The sequence below is a fragment of the Meleagris gallopavo genome, chromosome 1 (genome assembly GCF_905368555.1).
Source record: "Meleagris gallopavo chromosome 1, MGAL_WU_HG_1.1, whole genome shotgun sequence".
NCBI lineage: Eukaryota > Metazoa > Chordata > Aves > Galliformes > Phasianidae > Meleagris > Meleagris gallopavo.
In genome coordinates this window covers 141,003,824-141,028,981 of record NC_139404.1, presented here as the reverse complement: position 1 = coordinate 141,028,981, position 25,158 = coordinate 141,003,824, and the positions used below count along the sequence as shown (strand labels likewise).

Below are 25,158 nucleotides of genomic sequence, written 5' to 3'. Positions count from 1 at the left end.
TAAGCAATTCCAGTAACTCAGTGGTAAAGCACACAGCTTAACTGGATGATAGTGCAGTCTGTCACGTAGGTCATTTCTGCCTCGCTTCTCAGGAACGCTGCAGGATAAGCAACAAATCACTGCAAGTGAAAAGCCTCCTCTGCCTCCCTGTGCCTCAGGGAATTTCTTTTTCTCTCTCATTTTTTACTACAACCTGTTCTCAGAATTCTTTCCTCCCACCTCTTCCAGGTGCCTCTGTGGGAAAGTGAAATAAAAAAGGTGGTGTGACATTTGCTCTGATGGTAATCAGATTTATCATCATCTGCTCCAGAAAGCAGATCTGCTGTCTTGGATCTATTGTTAGGTGAATCTTATTCACCCAGCCTCAGACAAACAGGGTAGCTGAAAGGGGGCACAAATATGATGCCTAAGCAAGCCTGGGAACAACCAGCTAGCTTGTTCTGCCATGGTTGCTGATCCTGCCTGTTGTGGTGATAAATAAAGCACATCAACATCTCAGAGCAAATTTTTCATATCTTCATGTGGGCTATTCCATGTAGCACTACAAATAAGCATTAACAAGTGGAAGCTGACATTTACTGGCATTTTAGGAGCAGCATAAATACAGAGGAGTAAATAGAAGGAAAAGAAGGAATAGAGGAAATGATAATTTAGAAGGGCCATTTTCCCCCTACGTTGTTGTCACTATAATGCAAAAAGCATGAGCTAAGATAGAGAGCACAACTAAGTTGGGGACAGAAGGATCACCCTTCCCCTCCACGGCCTTATCGGACACTAGGGAAAGGAGTGGGAATAGAAGAGAGAAAAAAACAGATCTCAAGGGAGAATCTCGTGTGAACTCTCTCTCTCCTGCAAACACAGATAAAAATACATACAACAGGGTATCTGACTCCCACCCCACTTACACATACACCCAATATGTTTCTGGCTAATCTCCAAACTTCTCCCATTTCCTTAAAATCCTGCAGTTCATGTGTTTATCTAGTAGAAGAATGACATGGACAAATCCAATCTAGCACCCAAACTTTCAAATACTCCCCAAACCATCCTCACACATAACAGAGAATTCTGTTCTGAATTCTCCTGTCCTGTCTCCAGATAAAATTATTTATCTGATTTGTTCATGTATCAAACATTAGTTGGTTTCTCTCTTTCTATAATGGGTGGCAACTTCAAATTTAATCCTCTGCGGGTGTGACAGCATCTATTCAAAATGAAACAAAATATATACTGTACTTGAGAAAAGAAGAAATAATAAAAGATCAGGCCAACACTTCTCATTTCTGCGTGTCTTCTTTTCTTCAAAATCTTCATTCACAGTGCTAGAATTTCTTTAAAATTCATTCTAAAATCTATTCACATAACAGTGGTTCATCTGGAAGAGCCAGTGGAATTACAGTTGTGAAACATAACTCTGAATGGTTATAGTTGTGTAATATTACTGTACCAAGTTACACAAGTTCAATTTGTATCTAATTGTGTACTGCACTGAACTGCTCCATCATCAAATGCTTCCAAGGAATATGTTACAAATTGTTTAATTTATCTTTGTCATTACACACAATGCAGTATTTACATTAATCTTGTATTCTGTACTGGAGAAGCCTTGGAAAAATCACTTGATATTACAGCAAGCAAAACAAAGCTGCCCTAATCATAATATGAGAAAACAAAACACAGCTTTTGTTGTCCTTTAAATTAGAGGGTTAGTCTATGTATGCTACAAACAGAAAACATACACAAATGAAATCCACAATTATAAAACAGCAATAACGACAACAGCACCATTACTTAATCATATTATAAAATTAAGGGAAAAAAAAGTGAATTTGCTGAAATTTTCAGTTTACTTTAGGAATTATCATGAATATTTCATTCATAAAAAGACAATCTCAGGTGCAGACAGAATACATGCTTGATTTTTGTCAACTTATGTAACGAAGTTAATCAAATTTAGCATTTGACTTTTCATATTATAATCAGAGGCTTCTGATCTATATTATTCACCATCTCAGTTGCTGCCACTAATAGCAAAAATTACCCAGAAAACAAAAAAAGACTAGATCGGAAATAGAATAGTTAATATATAATATAAGTTAATATATAGTTAATATAATAGTTAATTGGGCAGTTCAGAGAAAGACCTATGCAATCAACAAAAGGGAATAGTTTTAGGGAATTTAAGAACTTTCAAGGCTTTCAAGTAGTCAAGCAAAGTCCATTTTACCTGCCAGAAATCCTCTAACATCATTTTCTGTAAAACAGTGGAAAAAAATGAATTAAAGAAAGTATTTTAAAACAGAACTGTTGAAGTTTAACAGGCATGAAAACACAATATTCCTTCCCTCAAGTACAAAAGCATCAAAGGGAATGGCTGTTTTCACAGACCAATGGAACAGAATGCCTCAACACCCCTCTTTTACCCTCAACATCAGCATACAGCATCTCGATTCAGCTGAGGCATAAATAATGAGGACAGTTAAACGTGGAGAGCTGTCAGGCATGGCCTTCCCCTGTAGTTAACAGGGGACTCATACTTCCCTGTCAGCACCTGGTATGCCTACAGAACCTCTGGGGTGGGAAGTTCCACCAGTGTGTAACACAGCTGCTTTCTACAGACACTGCTCCACACCAGATGGGTGCCAACAACACATCTTGCAGAGAGATTTCATGGGTTACCACACAGACAACCTGAATTTCATTTCCCCCTCCATCTGCTCATTAGCCAACTGTATTCAGTGCCATAAGGATTGTCTTACTGCTGACGCAGCTCCCTTGGATGTCTTAATGGTTCATCAACTCTTAAAATGGCTAATCAGGAGCAGGATTAATATGCTACCTGAAACTGCACTGTTTCCAGGATGTACGCAAAAAAAAAAAAAAAAAAAAAAAAAATCTTTACTGTGAGAACAGCTAAAAAATGGAACAGGTTGCCCAGTTATACTGCCCAGGTTTCTAGTACCTCCCTTCTTGGAAATACTCATGACAGCTTCATAGCACAATGGATAAATAAATTGAAGGCCCTGTTTTCAACAGATTACTACAATCTCTATGGTTGCCTTCCAACCCAGAATCATCATCAACATTGTGCCTCTAGCATAACCTCCTCAGGATGCCAGTCCTATGGGTAGACTCCAGCTCTTTACCCAGTTCCATGTGTATGAATGTTTACTTGTTTTTGGAGGTACTCTGATGCCTTGAGAAGGCGACATGATGTTTGGGCAGGGTGCTGCCATCCCAAAACTGTCAGGTCTCCAGATACAACGGGCTGCTTTGGATCCAGATGTTTCAAGCTGAGAGCTCAAACCTGGAAGCATCAGATAGATCTGAGAGATTTGAGTTGGGAGATTTGATAGGCAAACTCGCATCTACGACCATCGCTGGCAGCTCTCCTTCAACAGAAAACAGCCACAATGATGAAAGGTGGAGTACGTAAGGAAGAGGCCTTTTTCAGAAGGAGGATTTTATCATTTGTTAATTAGCATTACTAAAAGCTGATGAAGGCATTTTATTCTACAATGACCAGGAAAAGTTTATGGAAACAACAATCTTAATGCAGCCATAAGAAAGCAATATTTTAAAAACTCTCATTAGTGGTGGTGAACACAATACACAAAACATTTTTTCCACTGATGTTAATACCTTAAAAAATCCACAAAATTTTGTCTTTTTTCATGAAAATACAGCTTCACAAAAGTGTTATTATTCGCTTGCACAGAGATTTGGATGCCATTATAATTTTTCTTCTTGATGATTTTTTTATATAGGTAATGCCTCTTATTTATGTAACATCACTGAAAAATTTCATTCATCTTATCAGGCTATATATGAAAAAGTATTTTAAAAATACATTATGAAAGTCAATATATTTTATATTTTTTCTTATCAGCTTCAAGGTTAAATTATGATCACCACAGCAACTCACTAAATACACTGGACATGTTTATCCATGCCCTCAAAATAATTTTCAACAAAAAACTTCTATGACCCGCTGACTGGTTAGAGAAATTATTTTTATTTTTGAAATACTGCCTATGTAAGCTTAGAAAGTAATTTAAATGCTTTTGATTTTCTAGTATTCAAAGGCAAAAATTGTGCAAAAAGCCACACTGTGTAATATGAGTCATTACTTCCCTGCAATAAACACTCCATCAAAACCAGGAGCAAGTAACCATAGAGACAGGTGTGTATATTTTAGTGCAGCAGGCTCTATCCTGCCCCCAGGCAGTAACAATGAACTAACGGCATGCTGTGGGCAATTTCCTATGTGTTTTTCTTGTGATAATCAGTTTTAAATTTTTAAATTTCCTGTGACTGAAAACAGCATCAGAGCATTCAGCTAGCAACAGGATCCCAATAGGCTGGAAAGCAATGTCCTTGCAATGGATATGTGCTTAGCAGAACTGCAACACAGGACTGAAAGGCTTATTCTAGTAATGAATATCAACACTGTTATGAAATTTGAAGCCTATCAATCATAGCTGTCACAGATGTTTAACTGGATATTCCAGTATTTAAGTTTTAAGTCAATTTGCTGTAAAATACATTCTCCCAGCATAGAATAGCGTGAGACCTGCACTAAACATCTAAGATTCTAATAACCTTATATATAGGACAAATTCTAAACTTCCATATAGATATGTAAAATAATTTATTGTAAGGACAAATAATTTTCACCTCATAATCCCTAGGCATAATCAAAACTCAAAATTAAAGTTAACTGGAACTTTGCTTCACGTTTTCTTCATGAGCATTTTTGTTACCAGTGGCAAGTAATATTCTCTATTTTTTACCTTCCACAGAATTACACTATCTTCAATCATAGAATCTTAGAATTTTCTCATCCCTACTACTGATTCTGCTGGCTACTTTCCTGCCTTCCATGTTGAGGATCTCAATCCTGCCTGTGACTTGCACACCCAACTGAGTACTCACCACCAGGCACCACAAGCCATCTGTGCACACTGACATGGGAGAACAGGAGCCACATATTCTGTTCTCCCATCTGGCCTTCGAAAACAATACAACTTCCCAATCCTTAATTCATTTAATGCCGTGGAGTAACCAGCTTATCTAAAGCCACAGAGTGCAAGCATTTTGGAATTTCCATCTTCTGTTTTCAGAGTGTAGCACAGGACAAACTGACCTGATCAAGTTGCTGAAAGCTACTGAATGATCTGACAGGGTTTCACTGAAAATAACTTTGTATCATCATGAGTCATCAGAAGGACTAGACTGATTTTGTAATTACTCCACTCTCATTAGCTGAAGGTGGAATGCTTAATGTTAAAAATACTGAAAAGAAGGCTAAAAAAAAAGATATTTGCAGTAAGTTAACAATTTGTTAATCTATGAGTCAAGACAAACTTCTAGATGAGGATTATTATTATGGAATAAAATCATTTAAGCATAAATGAGCTAATGCCACAGTTAAAGACCAAGCTGGCACCCAGCTATATGTGTATTTTCTGTAGTGATCAATTAAAAAAAAACTCTAATGAATTTGTTTAACCACTCACTGCAAGATACCTAAAGATTAGGTGATACCACTCAGACTCATTACTTGAAGCTTCCCTTATAATCAACAAACAGGCCAGCTGAACCAACTTTTGGAAGAGCCTCTATTAGATACAAATGTAAACAGCTAATTACAGACAACTACAGACCCACAACTTAGTTTTGATGAGTTCTACTAAAACTGTTTTTATTTTAAATCCTAAAACTAAGAAGCAAAAAGGTATTTAATGCAAGCAAAGATGACTGAAAAAAAAAAGAGGCAACATGCAACTAGAAAGCATGGCAAAGCCTAATTTAGATGATTGCAACCAGAGTATTCATCACAAGGCAGAAGTTCCTGCTCTGCCTCCAGCTGCCTGTATACTGTGGGAGCACAGCCCCATTTAGCTGCAGAGAACTGAGCATAGCAGCAAGTTCATGCTGTTTAGACAAGCCTCCAGCCAGCTATGTCCTCATCTTTCTCACCTGGAGCACAGAGATAGCAGCTACGGCAACCAAAGCACATGTCAGAAAAATGGTGATGACAACAGGCTGCCTGTATAGCACTAACACTGCCCAACAACACCTGACATGCTGAAAGCCATTGATTTCAGGTAATGAAGGAACCAGGCCAGCAGTATTTAATAGAAACAGCTCCTGTCTGTTCTGTGATGGGGCTGGGAGTAGATTAAGCTTTATTTCAGCTCCTGTATGACTTCAGACTTGGAGGAACACTGAAGTCACTGAATAGCAATTTGTGTCACTGAAAAAAGTCCCACACTTCCAGTCGCAACTCCTTTAGTTTGTACAAAAGTTTGCTGTGAATGTAGCTGATTTAACAATAGTAGAAATGTCAAGGCCATTACCACTGACTTCCTCTAACTTCCTTTGTTAGCTGACATATGGAAAGAAAAACATTTCTATTAAATCCCATAAAAGACATTTCTAATTTCTGCCATAATAATACCAAAATAAGGGTCAACTAGACTTTTTTAACAGACAGAGGAGGGAACTCTCACACATTTTATTTCAGAGAGTTCCTTTGGTATCAGAGCAATAAGATGAATCATGCCTCCATTTCACATGATCTAGGTGTAATACCATCGTGACCGTGATTTGAAGTTGCAATGAGTATGGGGTATAATGACGATAACTCCATATGCTCTCAGAATGTTTACAGAGTGAAACCGATTTCATTCATCTCTTCTTCTTTACAAACAGAATTTTCAGATGAGACATGGATATGAATTCTTTTGCAATCTAGTCATAGTTTCTGCAGTTCCTTGGACTTTGGCACATTTTTCTCATTGGTTATTTTAAATGCTACCAGGGCAATTGTGTCTAATGCAAGTAGTTTACATGGACTGTTTCTTCTAATACAAAGCCTGAGAGTAGAAACTTATAACAACAATATCTTTAAAGTAAGGTATCCTTACTTTGCTGATTTTATGTTCACTAACACTAACACTGTTGAAAAGAAAAGCATAGTCCTTCCATCAGAAGTTAGTCTCCCTGCCTTTACTGCCAGAAAATGAATTCTTCTAGAGGCTGGTTGATAACAAAGCCATCACTGCCTGCTATACTGTCATAAAAGATGTCCCTTTGATACTACATAGCATTAAGCAGCCAACTTAGTACCACAGAATTTTCATGTTTCAGGGGACTGCGATTTAGCCCGTATCTGCTGAGCAGATGTACCTACGCATAGCTGTGAAAGATGACCTAAGTTAATGTATTTCCATCGTCTATGTGAGAGGATCAAAAATATAATGAAATTAAGTAACCTCTTGAAACACCTCAGACAGAATTCTTCACTGAACTGAATGAATGATGAGATTGAACACTGTGTAAGGACTGGGAGACTTTACATTCTTGATAATGATACCTACTGTTTGTATTCTTCTGATACCAGTGATTAAAATAGAAGCATGAACTCCTTCAATCAAAATATCCTATTACTAAAATTCACAGTAAGCTGGTTTTGTTAAATTCCTAGTCTTTTGCCACATACCACATCAGATAATAATTTTTAATTTCTGAAGTATTAGGCCTTTTTAAGACATACTACAGTTAAGTAGCCACCTGCTAGCATGCTTCATATTCTATTCCTACAAAAATATTGGCATGAGTAATCCAGATAGTCCATTAATTTATCTGCAACATTTTCTTTTATACCTACTTAATAATTTACTTGACAAAGTGATCAACACCTAACTTTTAATGTCAGTTGGAGACCAGATAGTATTCTTGAAAGTTATTCTTCAATTTCAATTTCAAATGTATTTCAAATATGTTTAATACTGTGTGCACATTTTTTTTTCTGAGCTATTTCACATTATTTCACAGTGAGTTGTAACAGAGGCCAACATTCTTCAGTTCAGAATATTATTTAGAATTCAAGTGTCAAATTATACTGTAAGAAACAGACTTGGTCTAATTCTCTAACTCATAAAACTTTACAAGTCATTACAAGATGGTTTTAATGTTTGTATATACATTTTATATAATGTAAACAACCAACATTGCACAAATGGTCCTAGAATTTTGTATTTTAGAAGACCTCAGGCAGTAAGAAATTATAGCCTGTACTACATTTTTCAGAGATGAGTTTCTATGGTATAGATGTTATTAGCATTTGTTTAAAATTATGAAAAGTAACAATAGCCTATAATACAGAAACTATTATACTAGTATCACGTCATAGGCTCTGCAGTCTTTTCTTCCCAGATAGTGCCTATATACATAATATAATCTGACTGTGCATTTATCCCCATTTCAATACTTCCAGAAGAGCCATTTCAGGATAACAAACACCTATTAGAAGCCAACAGCATATGATAACAGTAATAATAAGAAATATCAACATACTGTTTTGAAAACAAAAGCACCTCAAGACCCTGATTTCATCTGATTATTTTAATGTCTATATTTCAAGCCCCTTGCCTGAATATATGTCAGTATTGCAGGTGGTAGATATCAGTATGAGCAGTGCCTTTGTAATTCATGAAGTCCTCTGACTGAATCAATTGTCTTGTCAAATGTGGCAAGCAACAATCATTACTTACAAGGTACAGGTGGCTCAAATTTTAAATAGATTCAATTAGCAAGAATAATTATTCAGGAGGAAATATGAACACTAGAAGACACAACCTCATGGCAACATTTCAGTTTAACTTTCCTTCTGAGGTAACAAAGCACTTGGATGAATGCATCACTTTATTTTGTCACTTAGTTCACACAGGGAAAAGAGAATCTTTTTACAGAGAAAAGGCTAGAATTTTCAGAAACTACCTTTTCTAAACCCCTTGGTAACCAGAGTACGTAAATTTATGATTCGTCCTCAGAAGGTGTTAATTAGACGAGACTTAACATTTTCAAAAATCTTCTTAGCTCAGCTATACTTATACTGTTATAAATTGAGACTTAAGTGAATAGTGCCTATCTTCTCCATAAATTAGATTTCTCTCTGGACCAAAATTTTGCATTAATCAAGGTTGAAATTTTGCTAGCACTTCTAATCCAAAGGCTCTACAGAATTACTGATTGATGGTAAAGTTCAGTAGAATCATACAGCAATACATTAATTGATCCCATGTTCCCTAAAAGTTTTTAATGCACTTAAATCAGGACCATAACTTATAGACAATTTCTCTCCAATAAAGATGTTTCATATACAATACCTTTAACATGTGTTAATAGGCTTCTAAACAGTGCTGTATTTTACTTCGATTGCCACTATGTCCATAGATAATTATGTTCTTGGCAGAGTTATAGGAAGAATAATTGAAGCAATATTTTCCTTAGAATCAATAATCCAAAGAGCAAATAAAATAATTCACTAAAAATGGATTACTCATTGATTAACATTCAAAGAAACATGTGGATAGCATATTTTTAACTTCTAATTTAAAGGCTCACACAAATTAATGCTAATCCTATTCTAACATTGTTTTATGAAGATTACAATATATAATACAAGTTCACATAGTTCAGCTACAATTCATCCCTAAACACATCAGTAATGCAGCCAGCAGTGAAGTAACCATTTCCCTTTAATCAGCACTTGTGTGACCACATCCACACCTCGTTTTGAGCTGAGTTGAGATTAGAACTCCCCAGTACAAGAAAGACACAGACATAATGGAGCTAGTCTAGCAGAGGATCACTGAAAAGAGCAGGAAGTCAGGATGAATGACATGGATTTGTTAAGCTTTCAGAAGAGAAGGTAGAGGGGAGAGCTCCCTGCTGTTTGCAGCTGTCTCATCAGGGGATGCAGAGAAGATGGTGTGAAACTCTTGGAGGTCCACAATGATGACACAAGATACAATGCACACAAGATGGAACATAGAAATTCTGCTTAAGTACTAGGGAAATATATTTTTTGCCTGAGCTTGATCAAATCCTGGAGCAGGCTTGCTAGTGAGCTTGTGGAATCTCCATCTGTAGAGGAGTCAACAGTTCATGTGGACACAACTGTGGGCAACTTCATCTAACAGGATCTGCTCTGGGCAGCAGGTTGGACTACGTGACTTCTGAAAGTCCCTTCCAACCTAAACTATTCTACAACACTATAAATAGCATCAAAGAAAGTAATTCATTTAAATGTAACTGCATTCAGTGATGAATGCTAAAAGACATTAATCATAAGCAAATACTCATTTGTTAAAATAACAATAAATGCAGTAAGAATAAATGCAGTCAGTTTCTACTTTTTCTTTTCACAACAGTGGTTATGCATAATCTATTTTACCATACTTCTATCCCATAAAGGAAGAGTAAAATGTCAGTGTGCAAATCAAGTAATTTGCATCCTCATTTATACATGTATAACATGAGTCAGGACAGTGGAACAAACTCCAGACAGCTACTCATTCTCTGAGGACAAACTCTTCAGATATGCTTCAAAGATAAGTTCATAATATCCACAAAAACAACAATTTAAACAATCCAGTGAAAGATGTTAGAATATACATCAATATGTTATTCGTTGCCTCTAGGTGTTGACTGTGAGTGAAGATGGTATTTCCATACACAAAGGCTGGGAAAACAAGCTCTGTACAAAAGTCATGCTGTTGGCCATCCATCTCTTTCTTTCTGCTACAGTATTTGCATACCTACTTCTTTGCAAAGTTCATACTGGCTATAATAGTAACTCATTAACTTTGCACTGTTCAAATGCTCATATTGGCCACTAATTCCCCATTTGTGAGCTTCTGTGTCCTCATAACAACCTGCCTAATGGATATCTCCATGAATAAGCAAGCATAGCTTGCAGTCAGAAATACCACTTCACAAAGGATTACTTTGGCTTTACATAACGTGAAAATATTTTATCAGAATCATCTTATTTCAGTAACTTCCTAAATACCAATATTAATAATGCTTCAACTTTTACTATTAAAATTCATTACATATGGTGGCATAATATCTTAGTTTGGCAGCAAACAAAAAGTGCTATCCACAAACTCAGAACAAACCGAAGAGCTAACTTGTCTCTGGAGTCACCAGACCTTTCAGCAGTGAAAGGAAGATCAACACAGTGATTATCTGCTCTCTGCAGTAGTGAAAAAATTGTATTGTTAACAAGCACAACAGATGTATTTTACTATATATAAGACAAACTTGTATTTTTTTATTTTACTGTAGAAACGATCAGTAAAATAATGCTAAAAATTGATGACTACTGAAAAATTCTGCAGGTTACTGTTCTCCCATATCATACCTACCAATACAAACTTAGTCCAGCAACAACACTAAATATATGATAACAGAGTCATTTGTTTACCAATATGCATTCCATTAAGAAAAAAAAAATACAGTAAAGCAAGATTATGTTTTCATTCAGCTCACAGTAGGGCATAATGCTCTTACTTAAATAAGTAATCACATAACAAAATATCCAGTCTTGTGAAAAGGCAGTCCAAGTTCTATATCAATATATGCATCACCAGACATTTACAAAAGATTATTGCTAATGTACATGCAGCTTATTTTGCTTTTCATTCTTTAAATTAATACAATGAAACTATCTATTTCCTAGTAGTAAACAATTATTATGAATGTTGGTATTAAATTTAGGTGGAGATTAACTATGCAGTAAAGTCACACATTTCTCAATCTGTTTTTTCTGTTTATATGACATGGTGTTTCTTGCAGCTAAGAACACTCATTGCAAAAGGAACTGAGAAGTTATGAAAGAAAGATCAGATGTCAGTGGTATGTATCCATCTCAATTTTCTTGAGCATATATAGGTTAATTTCCAAATACTTACCTTAACTATGCCACGGATATGCATTTTTGCTATCATCTCTGCAGTGTAAAGAAACATCAGTAGAGTGTCAAGAGCAAATGTCACATACTGGAGAGGAGGATAATGCTCAAAAGTCTTTGGAGTGTTCATACAAACAGAAATAACACTGATGATGGCACAGATTCGTAACAAAGAGTGTACCCACTGGAAAAGAAAAAAAGACATCACAATGTTGCTTTAATGTTTAAAACCAGCTGAAATATTTATCCTCTCTAACTTGTACTGACACTTCTTGTAAACACACATTCGTGGTTTTCTTTTACATCATGATACACGTATTTAAGGTCCTAATCTCAAAAGTAAGCACTCTTGACTTTTTGAAATATACAAAACAAGTTGTTAATTATGTAATATGGGAGGTTGTATAATTCATAAACTAAGTATTAAGAGCCAGGCTACCAAGAGTAAAGATTCTACTCTTTCTACTTCTGCAATCCTATTTATTTTCAAATGACAACTTGACACACTTCATATACAGACTATATATGACATTAGATGTTATAAATTGGGTGAATGCATTAAATAAAAATATCTGTGGAAAAGTTTAATTTCACAGTTAGGTGAATTGATTTTTTTTTTTTTTTTTAGATGAGTTGATTTTATTTCAGTTCATAATTCCAAAAATTAACTGAGAGGCACAGGAATTAAAATCATCAGAATAAATATAGAAAAAGACTGTCACAGAAAACAACTTCTTCTATAACAGGATACACTTTTGTTCAAAACAAGTTTTGTTTCTATAAGAGAACAGTTCATTTCTAAAACTACTTAGGTCTCCGTCTCAAAACAGTCATTATTAATAAGGCTGTATTCAATGCCAACCACACTGAATGTCTAATGAGAAACCAAAATGTATCAGTATAGATAGACTTGCAGAAAAAATTATACAGTCATTTACACCAATTCACACCTTCTGATATCAAGAAATGGCCAGAATATTTACTTCGTTTAATGCTCACCTAAATGTAACCATATTTGACCTGAATTGAATACCTCTACTGTTTATATATTCAAGGCCCAAATTAATAATCCAAAAGTGGAAGTCATCTGATGCATTGTCTCATGTCACTTTTATACAAACCTTGTTTTAAGCCTTGTATGAACTGAAAAGAAATAACATAAACTGTAAATTTTGGCTTATATATAAACTTCTTGTCTGCCTTAGTAAAAGTTTAATATTGTACATACTGAGCAATAGGCACCTTGTTTAGCAGTATGGCAAGGAAAAAGCTGAATACTGTGCACTGAGAAACATATATAAATAACCCTGCATATATTCCTGCAATAACATTTTGAGCTAATTACAAAATTAAATGTGAACATTCTTTTTAAAATTATTTACCACGAATAGTTAATATATGGGTGTTGTAAATGATTTACGTGTTAAGAATTGGGAACAAAGCAGTATGGATCTGGGATCCATAATGCAATGGACATGATAGTTTCATTAAATGAAAGTCATACCAACAATAAGTATTTATTTTAGCATATTTTACTTTCTACTTTCACAGAATAAAATTTTCTATTTTCCTTTAGGAGGAGCACAAAAATGCCTTTTCTACAAAATCATGAATCAGTCAAAAAACATAGGAATCCCAGATGCACACTGACTGCTGAAGTGATTTAATAATAACAAGCATATTTATGTGGCAAAGGCATTTTCCTAATCCTGTCCATTCTGCTAATAGCTTTGTTCCTAATGAAACAATCTTTCAAACTATCAAACTATCAACTGCTGGCTATCATTTCAACAATGAAATGCTTTTTTTGACATTCTCTTCAAAAGCTCATTTTGCAAAATTCACTTCTACTTTTAATAACTACGTAAGAAACAGAGACGTTGAAAACATGGCTGTATAAAATAGCAATCAGTAGATCACAGATTCACAGAATCATAGGGGTTGGAAGGGACCATCAAGTTCAAACCCCCTGCAAATCAGGCTCCCTACATCTGGGTACACAGATCCAGGAGGATCTTGAATATCTCCAGAGAAGGAGAATCCACAACCTTCCTAGGCAGCCTGTTCCAGTGCTCTGTCACCCTCTGTGAAGAAGCTCTTTAGCATATTTGTGCAGAACTTCCTGTGTTCCAGTTTATGGCCATTTCCCCTTGTCCTGTCCCCACATACCACTGAAAAGAGATTTGGCCCTGTCCTTTGCCTCCCACACTTAAGATATTTATAAACATTAATAAGATCCCCTCTCAGTCTTCTTTTCTTAAAGCTGAACAGACCCAAGTTGATGAATGTTGGCAAATGTTATTTGATCATCTCCATCACCTCTATGTGGAAAACCAGCCTTTTGATTTAGTTTCTGAGTTTTTGAAAAAAATAAAATGAAAGAAAAAAAAGAACTTGCAGATCAGCTCAGTAACTGTTTCTGACTACTATTTCAGAACTTTTCTTAAAAGTCATATTTCAACAATATAAGTTGCATTTAACTTACAATTAATAACTATGGAAAAAGATACCTACTGGCTTGTTAATCCACAGAATATCTGCATTGTCTGACAAAGATTCATCAGGACCAAAATCTGTAACAGGCTGGGCTTCCACTCTTGAACTTTGTTTCCTTTTTAGCATCCTGAAGTTAACTTTTGTTATCTATGATCATGAAATGTCCTTGGGGAGAAAAAAAGAGAAAAGGCATTAATTCACCAAAACTATTTTATAATGCCCTTTTGAACAGTTTTATAACTAATCTAAAACATTTTCACAGAATCACAGAATCACAGAATCACAGAGATTCGAAGAGATCTCAAGAGGTCACCATGTCCAACCTCTCGCTAAAGCAACCTATCGCTAAAGCAGATACCATACAATAGATCACACAGGTAAGTGGTCACACAGGTCTTGAATATCTCCATAGAAGGAGACTCCACAACCTCTCTGAGCAATCTGCTCTAGTGTTTCTTCACCCTCACTGTAAACAAATTCTTCCACACATTAGTACCGAACTTCCTATGTTCAAGTTTTAGGCCATTACTCCTTCTGCTATCGCTACACACCACCAAGAAGAGCCTGGCCTCATCCATTTGCCTCCCACCTCCTTTTAGATATTTACAAACATTTATCAGATCCCCTTTCGGTTTTCTTTTCCCCAGGCTGTACAAACCCAGATTACCCAGACTTTCCTCATAGGAGATGCTCCAGGCCGCAATGATCTCTGTGGCTCTCCACTGGACTCCCTCAACTTCCCTGTTTTTGAACTGGGGAGCTCAGAACTGGATACAATAGTCTAAATGTGGCCTCATCAGGGCAGGGAAGAGGGGGAGAATCATCTCCCTCCACCTACTGGGCACACTCTTTTTATTGCACCCCAGGATAGCACTAGTCTCCTAGGCCACAAAGGCACACTGCTGGCTCATGGACAACCTGTTGTCCACCAGGCCTCCTAAGTCCTCTGCAGAGCTCCTCTCCAGCAGGTCATCCCCTAACCTGTACTGATGCATGGGGTTATTTCTCCCCGGGTGAAAGACTCTATACTTGCTCTTATTAAACCTCATCAGATCTCTCTCTGCCCAGCTCTCCAGTCTGTCCGGGTCTTCTAGGATGGTAACACAGCCCTTCAGGTGTGTTGGCCAATCCTCCCAGCTTTGTATCAACAAACTTGCTGAGGGCGTATTCTATCCTTTCAATCAGGTCACTGATGAATATGTTGAACAAGATCGGACCCAGAACCACCCCCTGTTGAACACCGCTAGTTACAGGCCTCCAACTGGACTCTGCACTGCTGATGACAACTCTCTGCTCTGAGCTCGGCCAGTCAGTCAGTTCTCAACCCACCTCACTCATCTATCCCACATTTTCTAAGTTTCATAACAAGGATGTTGAGAGATTTTGGTTTCATGCCAAACGGATTTTGTATTTATTAAAAGGATCTTCTTTTTATTAAAAAGCTTTGCCTATATAAATCAGTGACATGGCTCCCAGTTTATGCCAATTTACTTGAAAGTATGCAGCTCAAACAATTATGAGAAACCTAGCAGCACTGGCAGAAAATTCAGACCAATATGCGAAGGCGGCTATTACTGTGAACTTAAATCCAAAGTAATCATTGGATGGATTTAACCTGAAGCCATTTAATTTTATGGTGACACTTTCATTTATTATACTAGGCTAAGATAAAGCCCAATAAGCCGAAGGCAAACAGGCGATCTTAAGTAGCAAACAGATGTTATTGTTCTGTTCTGAAATCAAAAGAGTCTTTCTGCTATGTACTTCTACTATTAGCATGCATTTTTCTAATACTTTTCTTTAATGTTAGTAATGCTAGTAAGCTAACAGTGGGAGAGTTGGCTGCCTCTGGGGCTTATGTTGATACATGGGAGCAGAGAGCAAAACGTGCTGTTTCCACAAGATTAAGCAGAGTTTGGACATTCCTGCTGGGGTGGCACGGAGTCTGAGCCTTCTGCAGACCTCAGCAATGCAAGTAGCAACCACTACACACCACAAGTGCAGAAAGAAAACCTAGATATTAGCATCGGCTTTCCCCCAGACACCATGCATCCCTGAATGTGAATAAACACAAAGAGACGATGATGCATTCTCTCAAGAAATCACAGCCTACTCAGAAGGGAGCACACGGCTTGCATAAAAACTGTCATGCATGAAATGCAGTCCCTTAGGCATGGTTTTTCAGGAAGGTGAAGGGGAAGGAGAAAGCAAGATCTTCGACCTTGTTATAGACCTTTACCCCAGACAAAATCTGGCTTGTAGGTGAGTGACACTACACTTCCAAAAAGACTGCCAGCACTATCTAATACAAAATACATGAAAGCTATAAATTGTCCATCAATATCACAAGGTATGTTGATGACTGCAGCAGGAATGCCAAAGAAACTGTCCTTGATTAGCTGGAAGAAGTAGTGAGTTCAACACTACAGAATTGCTCGTGTTGTTGGCCTCAAATGGCCTTTTCACCACACAGGTTGCTGCTCTTCATCCACATGGCATCCATACACCCCCAGCTGACTCTTTACTAATATGGCAAGCATCACCAAATCATGTTCTTCCAGCTCCCTCTGTGTCTATCCCACTCTATTTTTTCCTGTTTCAGGTTTGCTCCATTCTCAGAAGAGTGCTTTGTGCTTTTTCCAGTTGTGTATTTACATATGTAAAGTGCTCTTTGAAAGCCTTTATGAGGTTTGTGGATTACACTCCTTCATAGCTGTTAGTAAACTAAAACTCCTGATTATGACTACTCTATGATCAGCGTGATCAGTCTATATGCATCTTTCTCATATTTGCCGTCTAACACTTTAAAACCTGGACCATTAGTTAAAAGTCTAAACTACTGGTCTAAGTTTACATAGACCATAATAATGTAGGGTCTTCAGCTGAAAGATCTGAAATTATACAGTTCTGGGTTGTTGGGATTTTGTTTGTTTTGTGGCTTTGTTTTTTGTCCTTTTTTTTTTTTAATTAAGAAAAAGAAACAATGTAAAGGTACAAAATAAAGGACAACTTCTGACATCTTTATTCACGTTGGACAGTGAATCACAGTAGCCTCAAGTGAAACTTACAAGCTGACAATAAATATATGCAAATATTGTAAAATGAACATGATAGATTTATAGTCCTCCTCTAACAAGTGAAGGTTGCAATACAAGCATATCCATACAAGCTGTCTGCTCTTTTAAGACTTGTGCTTAAGCTTCATGTTTCCACTACCTTCCCATAAATAACATCACTACTTTTTTCTCTTTACTAAATTTTCCTTCTTTCTCCTCTTTGTTTCTAAGCCTAATATAATTACTTATTTTCTCTGTTTAAACCAAGTATAGCTAGAAATGCTTGAAGCCTTGGAAATGGTGTATTTTTTGAGGTCATGAAATCTTAAAATGGCTACACTTAGCACAATAATAAGTTTACTGCAATTTCTTTGAGGCTGAAGTTCTCAAAACCTTAGAAGGAAAAAATAACGCTCTCTAAAATGTTCCTGCATGTATGTTTCTTTGCAAACTTACATAAAAGTTAATCAGTGAACCAATAAAATATTAATTTTATGCTTATCATTTCTGCATTTCCCAGTATACTCTTAAGAAAACACTTATCAATAAATAAAGGATCAATAAGACAAGTACAATCAATTAGAGAATCATGAAAGAAGTCTCAGAATTTGAAAAATGAGCAATTGTTTTAAAGAGAACACTCCTTAAAGTGCCCATTTGGAGAAGAAAGTAAATAATTATCAAATGGCCATTAGAGAGGTTCTGTTTTTTTTATGCTTTTCTCAGAATTGCTTATTTAGAAATCTGATGGGTAGGAAGATGAGACATATCCTTCTAAAGAAATCCCATCTACCTTTATACCGAGTGACACCTTTATTTGTTTATCTCTTTATTGGATACATGAAATTTAGATGTGAATAACGGATTCAGTTCACATACTTAAACGTTATAACTATAAGGGGATCAGAATTCTTCTTTTTAAGAAGTAGCCTTAAATCCATGCCTATAAATCCAACAGAAAAGAGGAAACATTTGTGGAATATAAGAACATCTTGTTTTAACTCTTGGCCTGCAATCCATTTTGCACCTTTTCCTGTCAAAGGGAACTAACTGAAAGATGAATGGGAGGAAGGGAGCTGTGCAGGAACTCCTTCCAGCATGCACCATACAGTGAGCACCACACCAAGCTGTGCTAATGGGGAGGTTGCAGTTCTCCCAAACCCTGACTATAAATCCACCCCCACAGTTCCCACATTGATTTTGACATACATCATTAGGTCCTTCTTTGATCACAACCTGTTATTAACATGAAAGTCCTTGTAAATTCTCTAGGATATATTTCTAGCTCTAGACTTTTTAAGAAATATTGGGTGCAGGGAAAAGACAGGTTTTGAGACAAGAAAATATCATGGAATTCTGGGGCTACATCCACTTCAGACTTCTTTGGAGCATTTTCTTTACAATAGCAATAAAAATCTGTAGCACAGATGCCAGCCTTCTCAGGAAGGAATGAAGCCTATTTGCTTTTGAAACTCTCCTCTATTTTTAGAAAGAAAAACAAATTAAAGGAAGAGAACAAAACAGAATATGATTCACTCACTGTGCCCCTTCTGATCCATTTGGTCAGCCTGTTCTCCCTCTCTCCTCGTGAACAACCTTTTATACCACCTGAGAACTAAATTTAATAATACACTAAATTTATCAGCATTACACTAAATTTTCAGCTTCTGCTGAAATGAAACTATACTAGCACAATAATTGGTAAATTTAAAACTGACTGTGCACGCAGGCTAAGAAAAAGTTTGAAGAGGATTTAATCCTAGTTTGTGATATCCACACTAACCGCAAGACACCTCTGCTGATGGAAGTTTGCACTTCCTACAAAAATCAAAAGACAAATTTAAAAAAGTAGCTGATCCTACCCAACATCAAAACCTGAGAACTCTGTGTCTTGTTCAAAAAAAAAAAAAGTTTGCTGTATATAGCATATTCTGCTCAAGCAGTTCCTACTACAAGCTCAGGGAAATGTGCTTATAAATATTATGATAGAAAGAAACCAGTTGAAAAATGACTTCACATAAAATAAATAGAAAAATAAAGCAGATATCCCTATCTAAAATTTATGGAGAGAGTTCAAAAAATCAGATAAATCCTTGGAATCAGCAATGTCTGGTTTCCAACATATTTCTGTCTCACAGTTTGTTGACTTTGTCACCTGAGAGCACTGCTTGAAGGTCCTCCCATGTCTGGCCTTTTGCAAGAACTCTCTTCAATGCAAATTCTCTCTTGTCTGAAGATGTAAGTTCCAGTTCAACTCTTCCCAGAATCAGAACACACAAACAGTTCACTTAAACTTGTAATAGAATAATTATCTTTTAACTTCTTACTATCCATAGAAGATAAAATGGACAACAGGAAGAGGACATCAAGACCTATACATATGGCATGATGATAAAACATTTTTTTCATATTATATTGAAAACAAACAAATAAAAAATGCACAGCAAGAAGGAAGAAATTGTTCTTAGCTGTACTATGCATTATATGCTTAAAGGAAAAACAGGCGTTTTCCTTCTTTCCATAGTCATCTTCCTTCCCTCCTAGCAAATTGTCCCTGTCCCTGTTCCATTCACGCTTTTGGGTGCAGTTGAATGTACATGATATTTTAAGATTTATTTTCATGTATCAGAACATGTGAAGTGAGAAAATTACATGCATGACAGCACAGATGCACTGAAGTTTAGAAGGGTAAAGACAGAATTCCAAAGGATACAATCACATGACACATGACACTATGGATGTTCTTAACTCTTAAGTAGTTTCAAAGAAAAGCTTATGTCCATGATTTTTATCTTTGTGTGGTATTATTATTTTATGCAATGAATTGTACAAAACCCCTCCTCATTACTTTACATGCAACGGACTGCTAACAGATGACAAAATTTCAGGATTTATTAAAACCAAAGAAGATTTAAAAAACAAAAAAAGGTATAATGAAGGAAATATCTGAAAAACCACTTTCATTCACAATTTCACATCATTTGGATATAGGTAAGAAAGAAGTGACAGCTTGAGCCCAACTAATGGAACTCCAGACCAAAACTATCACGCTGGGTTTCAACAATCAATGAAAGTTTAACATTGGCTTAAGGATGCAAGCGTTGCATGTAGGACACTTAGGCTGAAAAAAGAAACAACAGGCACCCAGGCTATAGTTCTTTCCTCCTGTGTTGTTTCTGACTAAGGACAATGCTCATACCATATTTAGTTCTTAAATTTAAGTTCTTCCTTTCAGATACAGCCAAAATGATTAAGACCATTCAGCAAGAAGAATCTTATATCAATTTGTGCATAAATACAGACCTCACATGAACAAGATGTAAGACTACCATTACTGTTCCACCATGTCATGCAACAAGTTCCTTTCACAGGATGCCTTCCAACAACTAAAGACACAATTCTAGAGAACCTACACATATCCACCTAGACAATGAGCATCATAATTTTATATAAAAGTGTTGCGTTTTCACATTTTTCAATTAAGGAACCACATTAAATAAAAACAAAAACAAAACTGAATATGATATTTCAAATGCTGTAGTTGTAATGATGGCCACTGGTGGTACAGGAGTTACGTGTAGATATTATACTGATGGCAGTGTATTCCCTGTATGGATCCACAGTGTGATTTAACAACTAGATTGTTTCAAATGTTCATTTCAAGTGCAGACCACCCACCTATCACTTGCTGTCCTAAGATTAGTCTGCTGCAGTCTAGTCTATATGAAAACCCTTAGAAGGCCAAAGCTGATGAAAAAATGCAGCGGTGAGCTGTAAAGAGTCATACTAGAAAAAAAATATAAGAGCTATGTTCTGGGATTTGCTTTTGTGGTCTGCTCTTCTCTAGGTGGAAATCACATTTTAGCACTATATGAAAGTAAGGGGACAGGTAGCAAGTTATTCTTCAAGAGGATTCAGGGAGAAAGCCATCCTTTCTAAAACAGCCCACATTTCATAATCTCGTATGAATATTGCAGAAGATACATTTTATAGGATTTTAAAAGAAGGCCTTGAGGGCACCCTTCCCAGTATGATGAATGGGTGGAAAGGAGTTTCTCTACAGGCAGAAGGCTGGCATAGTGCCTGCTTAAGTGATTATTTTAATGTTGCTGGGATTTTGTTGTACCACTAATTACACGCTATGGAGCCTCCAACCTTGTATACACATCTTTTCACAATTTAAATTGAAATACATTAAAAATACAATAAGTAGTGATTATATTCTTTCAGCATAGTTACAATTTTTGCTGAAGTATTTATTTAAAAAAACTGAATGATTTTCCCTTTCCAAATACTTTTCTTTCTTTCATTTGAGGAATTCCCAGAAAAACAGCCAACATCCATGTATTTTAAACTTGAAATTCTTAAAATAAGATCAAGACTCTTCCCTCATCTTTTCTTTATGACAAACAGATTGACCTGTGATACTTGATCTCATTGCTGCAATAGAATTCTTGCATGTTGCAGTTACAAACTTTGGAAATGTATTGCCATTTTCATAAACACAGTGACTGAATGTCATGCCCCAGGAATAAAAGGGCAAAGTTGTGAAAGTTTTATTTTTGGGAAAAAAAAAAATAAATGGAAAGAAGAAACCACAACATCACAGGCTAAATCAGATTGGAAAGATTCACAGTGTCTCTAGTTTAATCTCCTGCTCAAGCATGGTGAAGTGTGATGTCTGTCCATATTTGTACAGTCCTGAAAGCCGCCAAGGATGGAGACTGTGCAGTTTCTTTGGGCATCTTGTGCAACTGCTTGAGTATCCTCACAGTGGGGAAAAAGAGATGAAAGATGAATACATCACAGATAGATCAGAGAAAATAAAGGAAGGGCAAATAAATAAACCAGAAGAACAAGAAGTTTGAAACCATAGGCCGGAGACAGTATCTCCCAAGACAGGACTATTACCAGTATGTAAACTGGCACAGGGAACTTCATACAGAGGTAAAAAAAAAAAAAAAAAAAAAAAAAAAAAAAAAAGAGAGAGAAGGACCAAAAAGGAATTAAAATGTCATTCAACCCATAATGTGCATATTAGGCTGATTTTACTCTTTACTTCCAAAAAGATTTCAAGCTCAATAGCTACGGGAAAACCATATCATTCGCAAACCATGGAAATACTCTACTGGTAATACAGTAAAAAGAAGTTGATTTCACAATTACATTGCCTCTATTTTACTCATAAACACATCAAAAAACTTGTTTTCAACTGCCCAAATTCCTCAGTAACATTGAGGGGAATCCCAAATTCCAGAAGACACTGAAGGTTGTATCTCATCATGATACATATCCAAGAAGGCATTCTCATTCTGGAAAATCATTGACTTCTCACTTCTTCCTGAGTTTGATTCTGCAGCCCCACATCTCCTGTAACAAAGCTTGATACTACTTTCTTGGGTGAAAGGTTTAAGGCCTGAAAACCTACGTGATTCAAGACATGGATTGGAATGAATGCCACACAGCACCACATGGTGCTTATTGTGACATCAGTGTCCAAAAGGAAGAAGTTAAAACAGTTTGGATGTTAGAAACTGGTATTTCCAGGTGTATCTTAAATGTGAATGAACTTTGGTGGACTGAACTTCAGAATAAAATAAAAAAATATAACAAACAAAATGACTATGGATCTATACTTCAACACTGTTGATTGCTACAGCTTTAAAATTTCATTTTAAAAACAATGCACCTAGCTGAAGCAATTAAAGAATTCTCTCAGCTGTTCCTAGATGTTCATAGAGGTACACTCATCACTTGCAGCAGGCTGATAGACCAACTCAAAGAAGATGTTTTTTTAATCCATCCACTGATGTTTCTTAATTTTGTGATTTACATAGCAAAAAATAGTTCATTGTTAATAGGTATTATTTCTTTTTTGGTCGCTTAGGGGGTTGAAGGGATATGGTGGCTGTAGAAGGAAACAAATAGAGGGAAAATGAAATGGGAAGTTGAGATGTCATGTCAAAAACCAAAGACCCAAAGAGCATTTAGATGGCATTACGTCCCTGTGAATATTTTCTTGGTGAGAGATTCAGAATGCAACAATACAGCTGAAGAAATCACAGCTAACTTATAGGTTGATGGGTACCTAAAGGCCATCGGAAATCTCAGCTCTTCCTAGAAACGTGCCTTTGAAGTCAGGAGCGCTAAAACAAAAAGATGCGAACAGAAAAGCCCAAGTATGCCTTTCTCCACCGGACCAACGTATACCCCAGACACCGATCACTGACTGCGGGAAGACGCGCTTCAGCTCAGCCTCTCTCCATCCACCCCGCACCCGGCGGCTGACGAAGACTAGCAGAGCGGGCCCCACTCCGGGCTCGGCGCTAGCCATGCACTCAGCCTGCACAATGTCGGCACTCCGGCTCCGGCAAGCCAGGCGAGCAGCCACCCTCCCACTCCGCCCCGGCGCTGGCCCCCTCCCACCGCGGGGCTCTGCAAGACACGGCCCCGGCGATCCGCAGAGCCCCGGCCGGGCCTCTCGTCGCGCGTTCCGCCGGCGGCCTAGGGAACGAGGCGGCGGTCAGCGGCGCTGGGTGCGCCGGGGGCCGGGGATGGAGCGGGGAGGAGCCGGGGGTCACCGTACCGAGCCAGCGCCGCACTGCGAGCCGCGCCCGATGCCTCCAACCTACCGCCAGCATCCGCCTTCATGGCGCGCTCGGGAGGGGCCGGCCCCGGCACCCGCGGGTGTGTGAGATGCTAGCGGTGTTTCGGCGGCGGAGCGGGGGGAGCGGAACCGGGCGGCCGCCCTCGGTCTCTCGGCAACGGCGGCGGGTGGGGCGGCCTGCGGGCACCGGGGAGCGGCCGAGGAGGGGACGAGGCCAACCCCGCGCAACATACGCACAGACAGGCCAAAAAAAAAAAAAAAAAAAAAAAAAAAAAAATCCACCCCGGGTTCTGAATCCTCCGGCTTTAGGAGGCGCAGAGCTCAATGGTTTGGGAGCCGCAGGGTGAGCTGAGGCCGCCTGTGCCTTCATGCAGAGCCAACACGCAACGAGGAAGCAGAACGCAGCCCTGGGAGCGCATATCGGGATGATACGTCTGGGGCAGCTGCCACTGCCGGTGCCGCTCCTCGGCCCCCAGCATCAGTCTGAGCCTATAGGGTGCTCTTCGGAGTGTGTTGCTGGCTCATTGAGGCCCAAAATAGCTACGAGTGAATGAATGGAGAGCCCAGCATCACCTGTTGTAAAGGAATACCTCAAAAAATACTTTGGAAAACTACCTCTGTCACTGAAGTCACCACATTCCAATCTGCATTTTTATCTTTTTGGGAAAAAAAGGAAAAAAAAAAAGAAGTGAATTTCAATAAATTATACTTTCTCTTTAAGTGATTCCAGTTGATAGCCCACTGAGCCTGTAAAATTAGCAAAATCAAAGAGATAATCCTGCAAATGCAGTTGCTATGATAGCATCAAAGATGTGGAATAGGATTTGAAAAATGAAACACTTAGCAAAATACCACAGAAAACAGATGGGAAACGTATGGCATAAATTGCATTAAGTTTTGTTAGATTGTATCTATGTGACTTTTACAACAAAAAGCTAATAAGCCTGTCAGGGAGCTGGCCTGAGGTTTATGGATGCAGTTCTGTCAGTGCTTGTGTCCCATGTTAACAGCATTAGCAATTCCAGTGAATCTGAGCACCTAATTATAGTGTTTGCAGAATTAGTGTCTCTAATAGTAAATGACCAGCTGATACAGAAAAAAAATGAAGATGAAAAAAGTAAGCAAATCAGTTTAGAAATAAATGTGTTTACAAGTAATACTCCTCGTATTCGATCATTTTCCTCCTTGATTATATTTTAGTAGTTGGAATAAGTTTCTAGGCAGTGTTATGC

The 25,158-nt window shown here is 37.5% G+C and overlaps 1 protein-coding gene across 4 annotated transcripts in view; it reads right to left on the bottom strand.

Annotated features, from left to right (window-relative positions):
- Positions 1–24,321, bottom strand: part of NALCN (sodium leak channel, non-selective) — a 217,496-nt gene extending 193,175 nt beyond the window's left edge. The window contains exons 1-3 of one of the 4 annotated variants that reach the window (XM_085215561.1): positions 23,906–24,321; positions 14,282–14,428; positions 11,769–11,951 (exon numbers count right to left, since the gene is read on the bottom strand). In XM_085215561.1, the coding sequence (XP_085071687.1) occupies positions 11,769–11,951; positions 14,282–14,389 (291 nt within the window). In that variant the 5' untranslated portion in view covers positions 14,390–14,428; positions 23,906–24,321. The remainder of the gene's footprint in view (positions 1–11,768; positions 11,952–14,281; positions 14,429–23,905) is intronic. The other 3 variants (XM_085215563.1, XM_085215560.1, XM_085215562.1) reach the window with 3 other exon arrangements.
- Between the last annotated feature and the right edge of the window lie 837 nt (positions 24,322–25,158).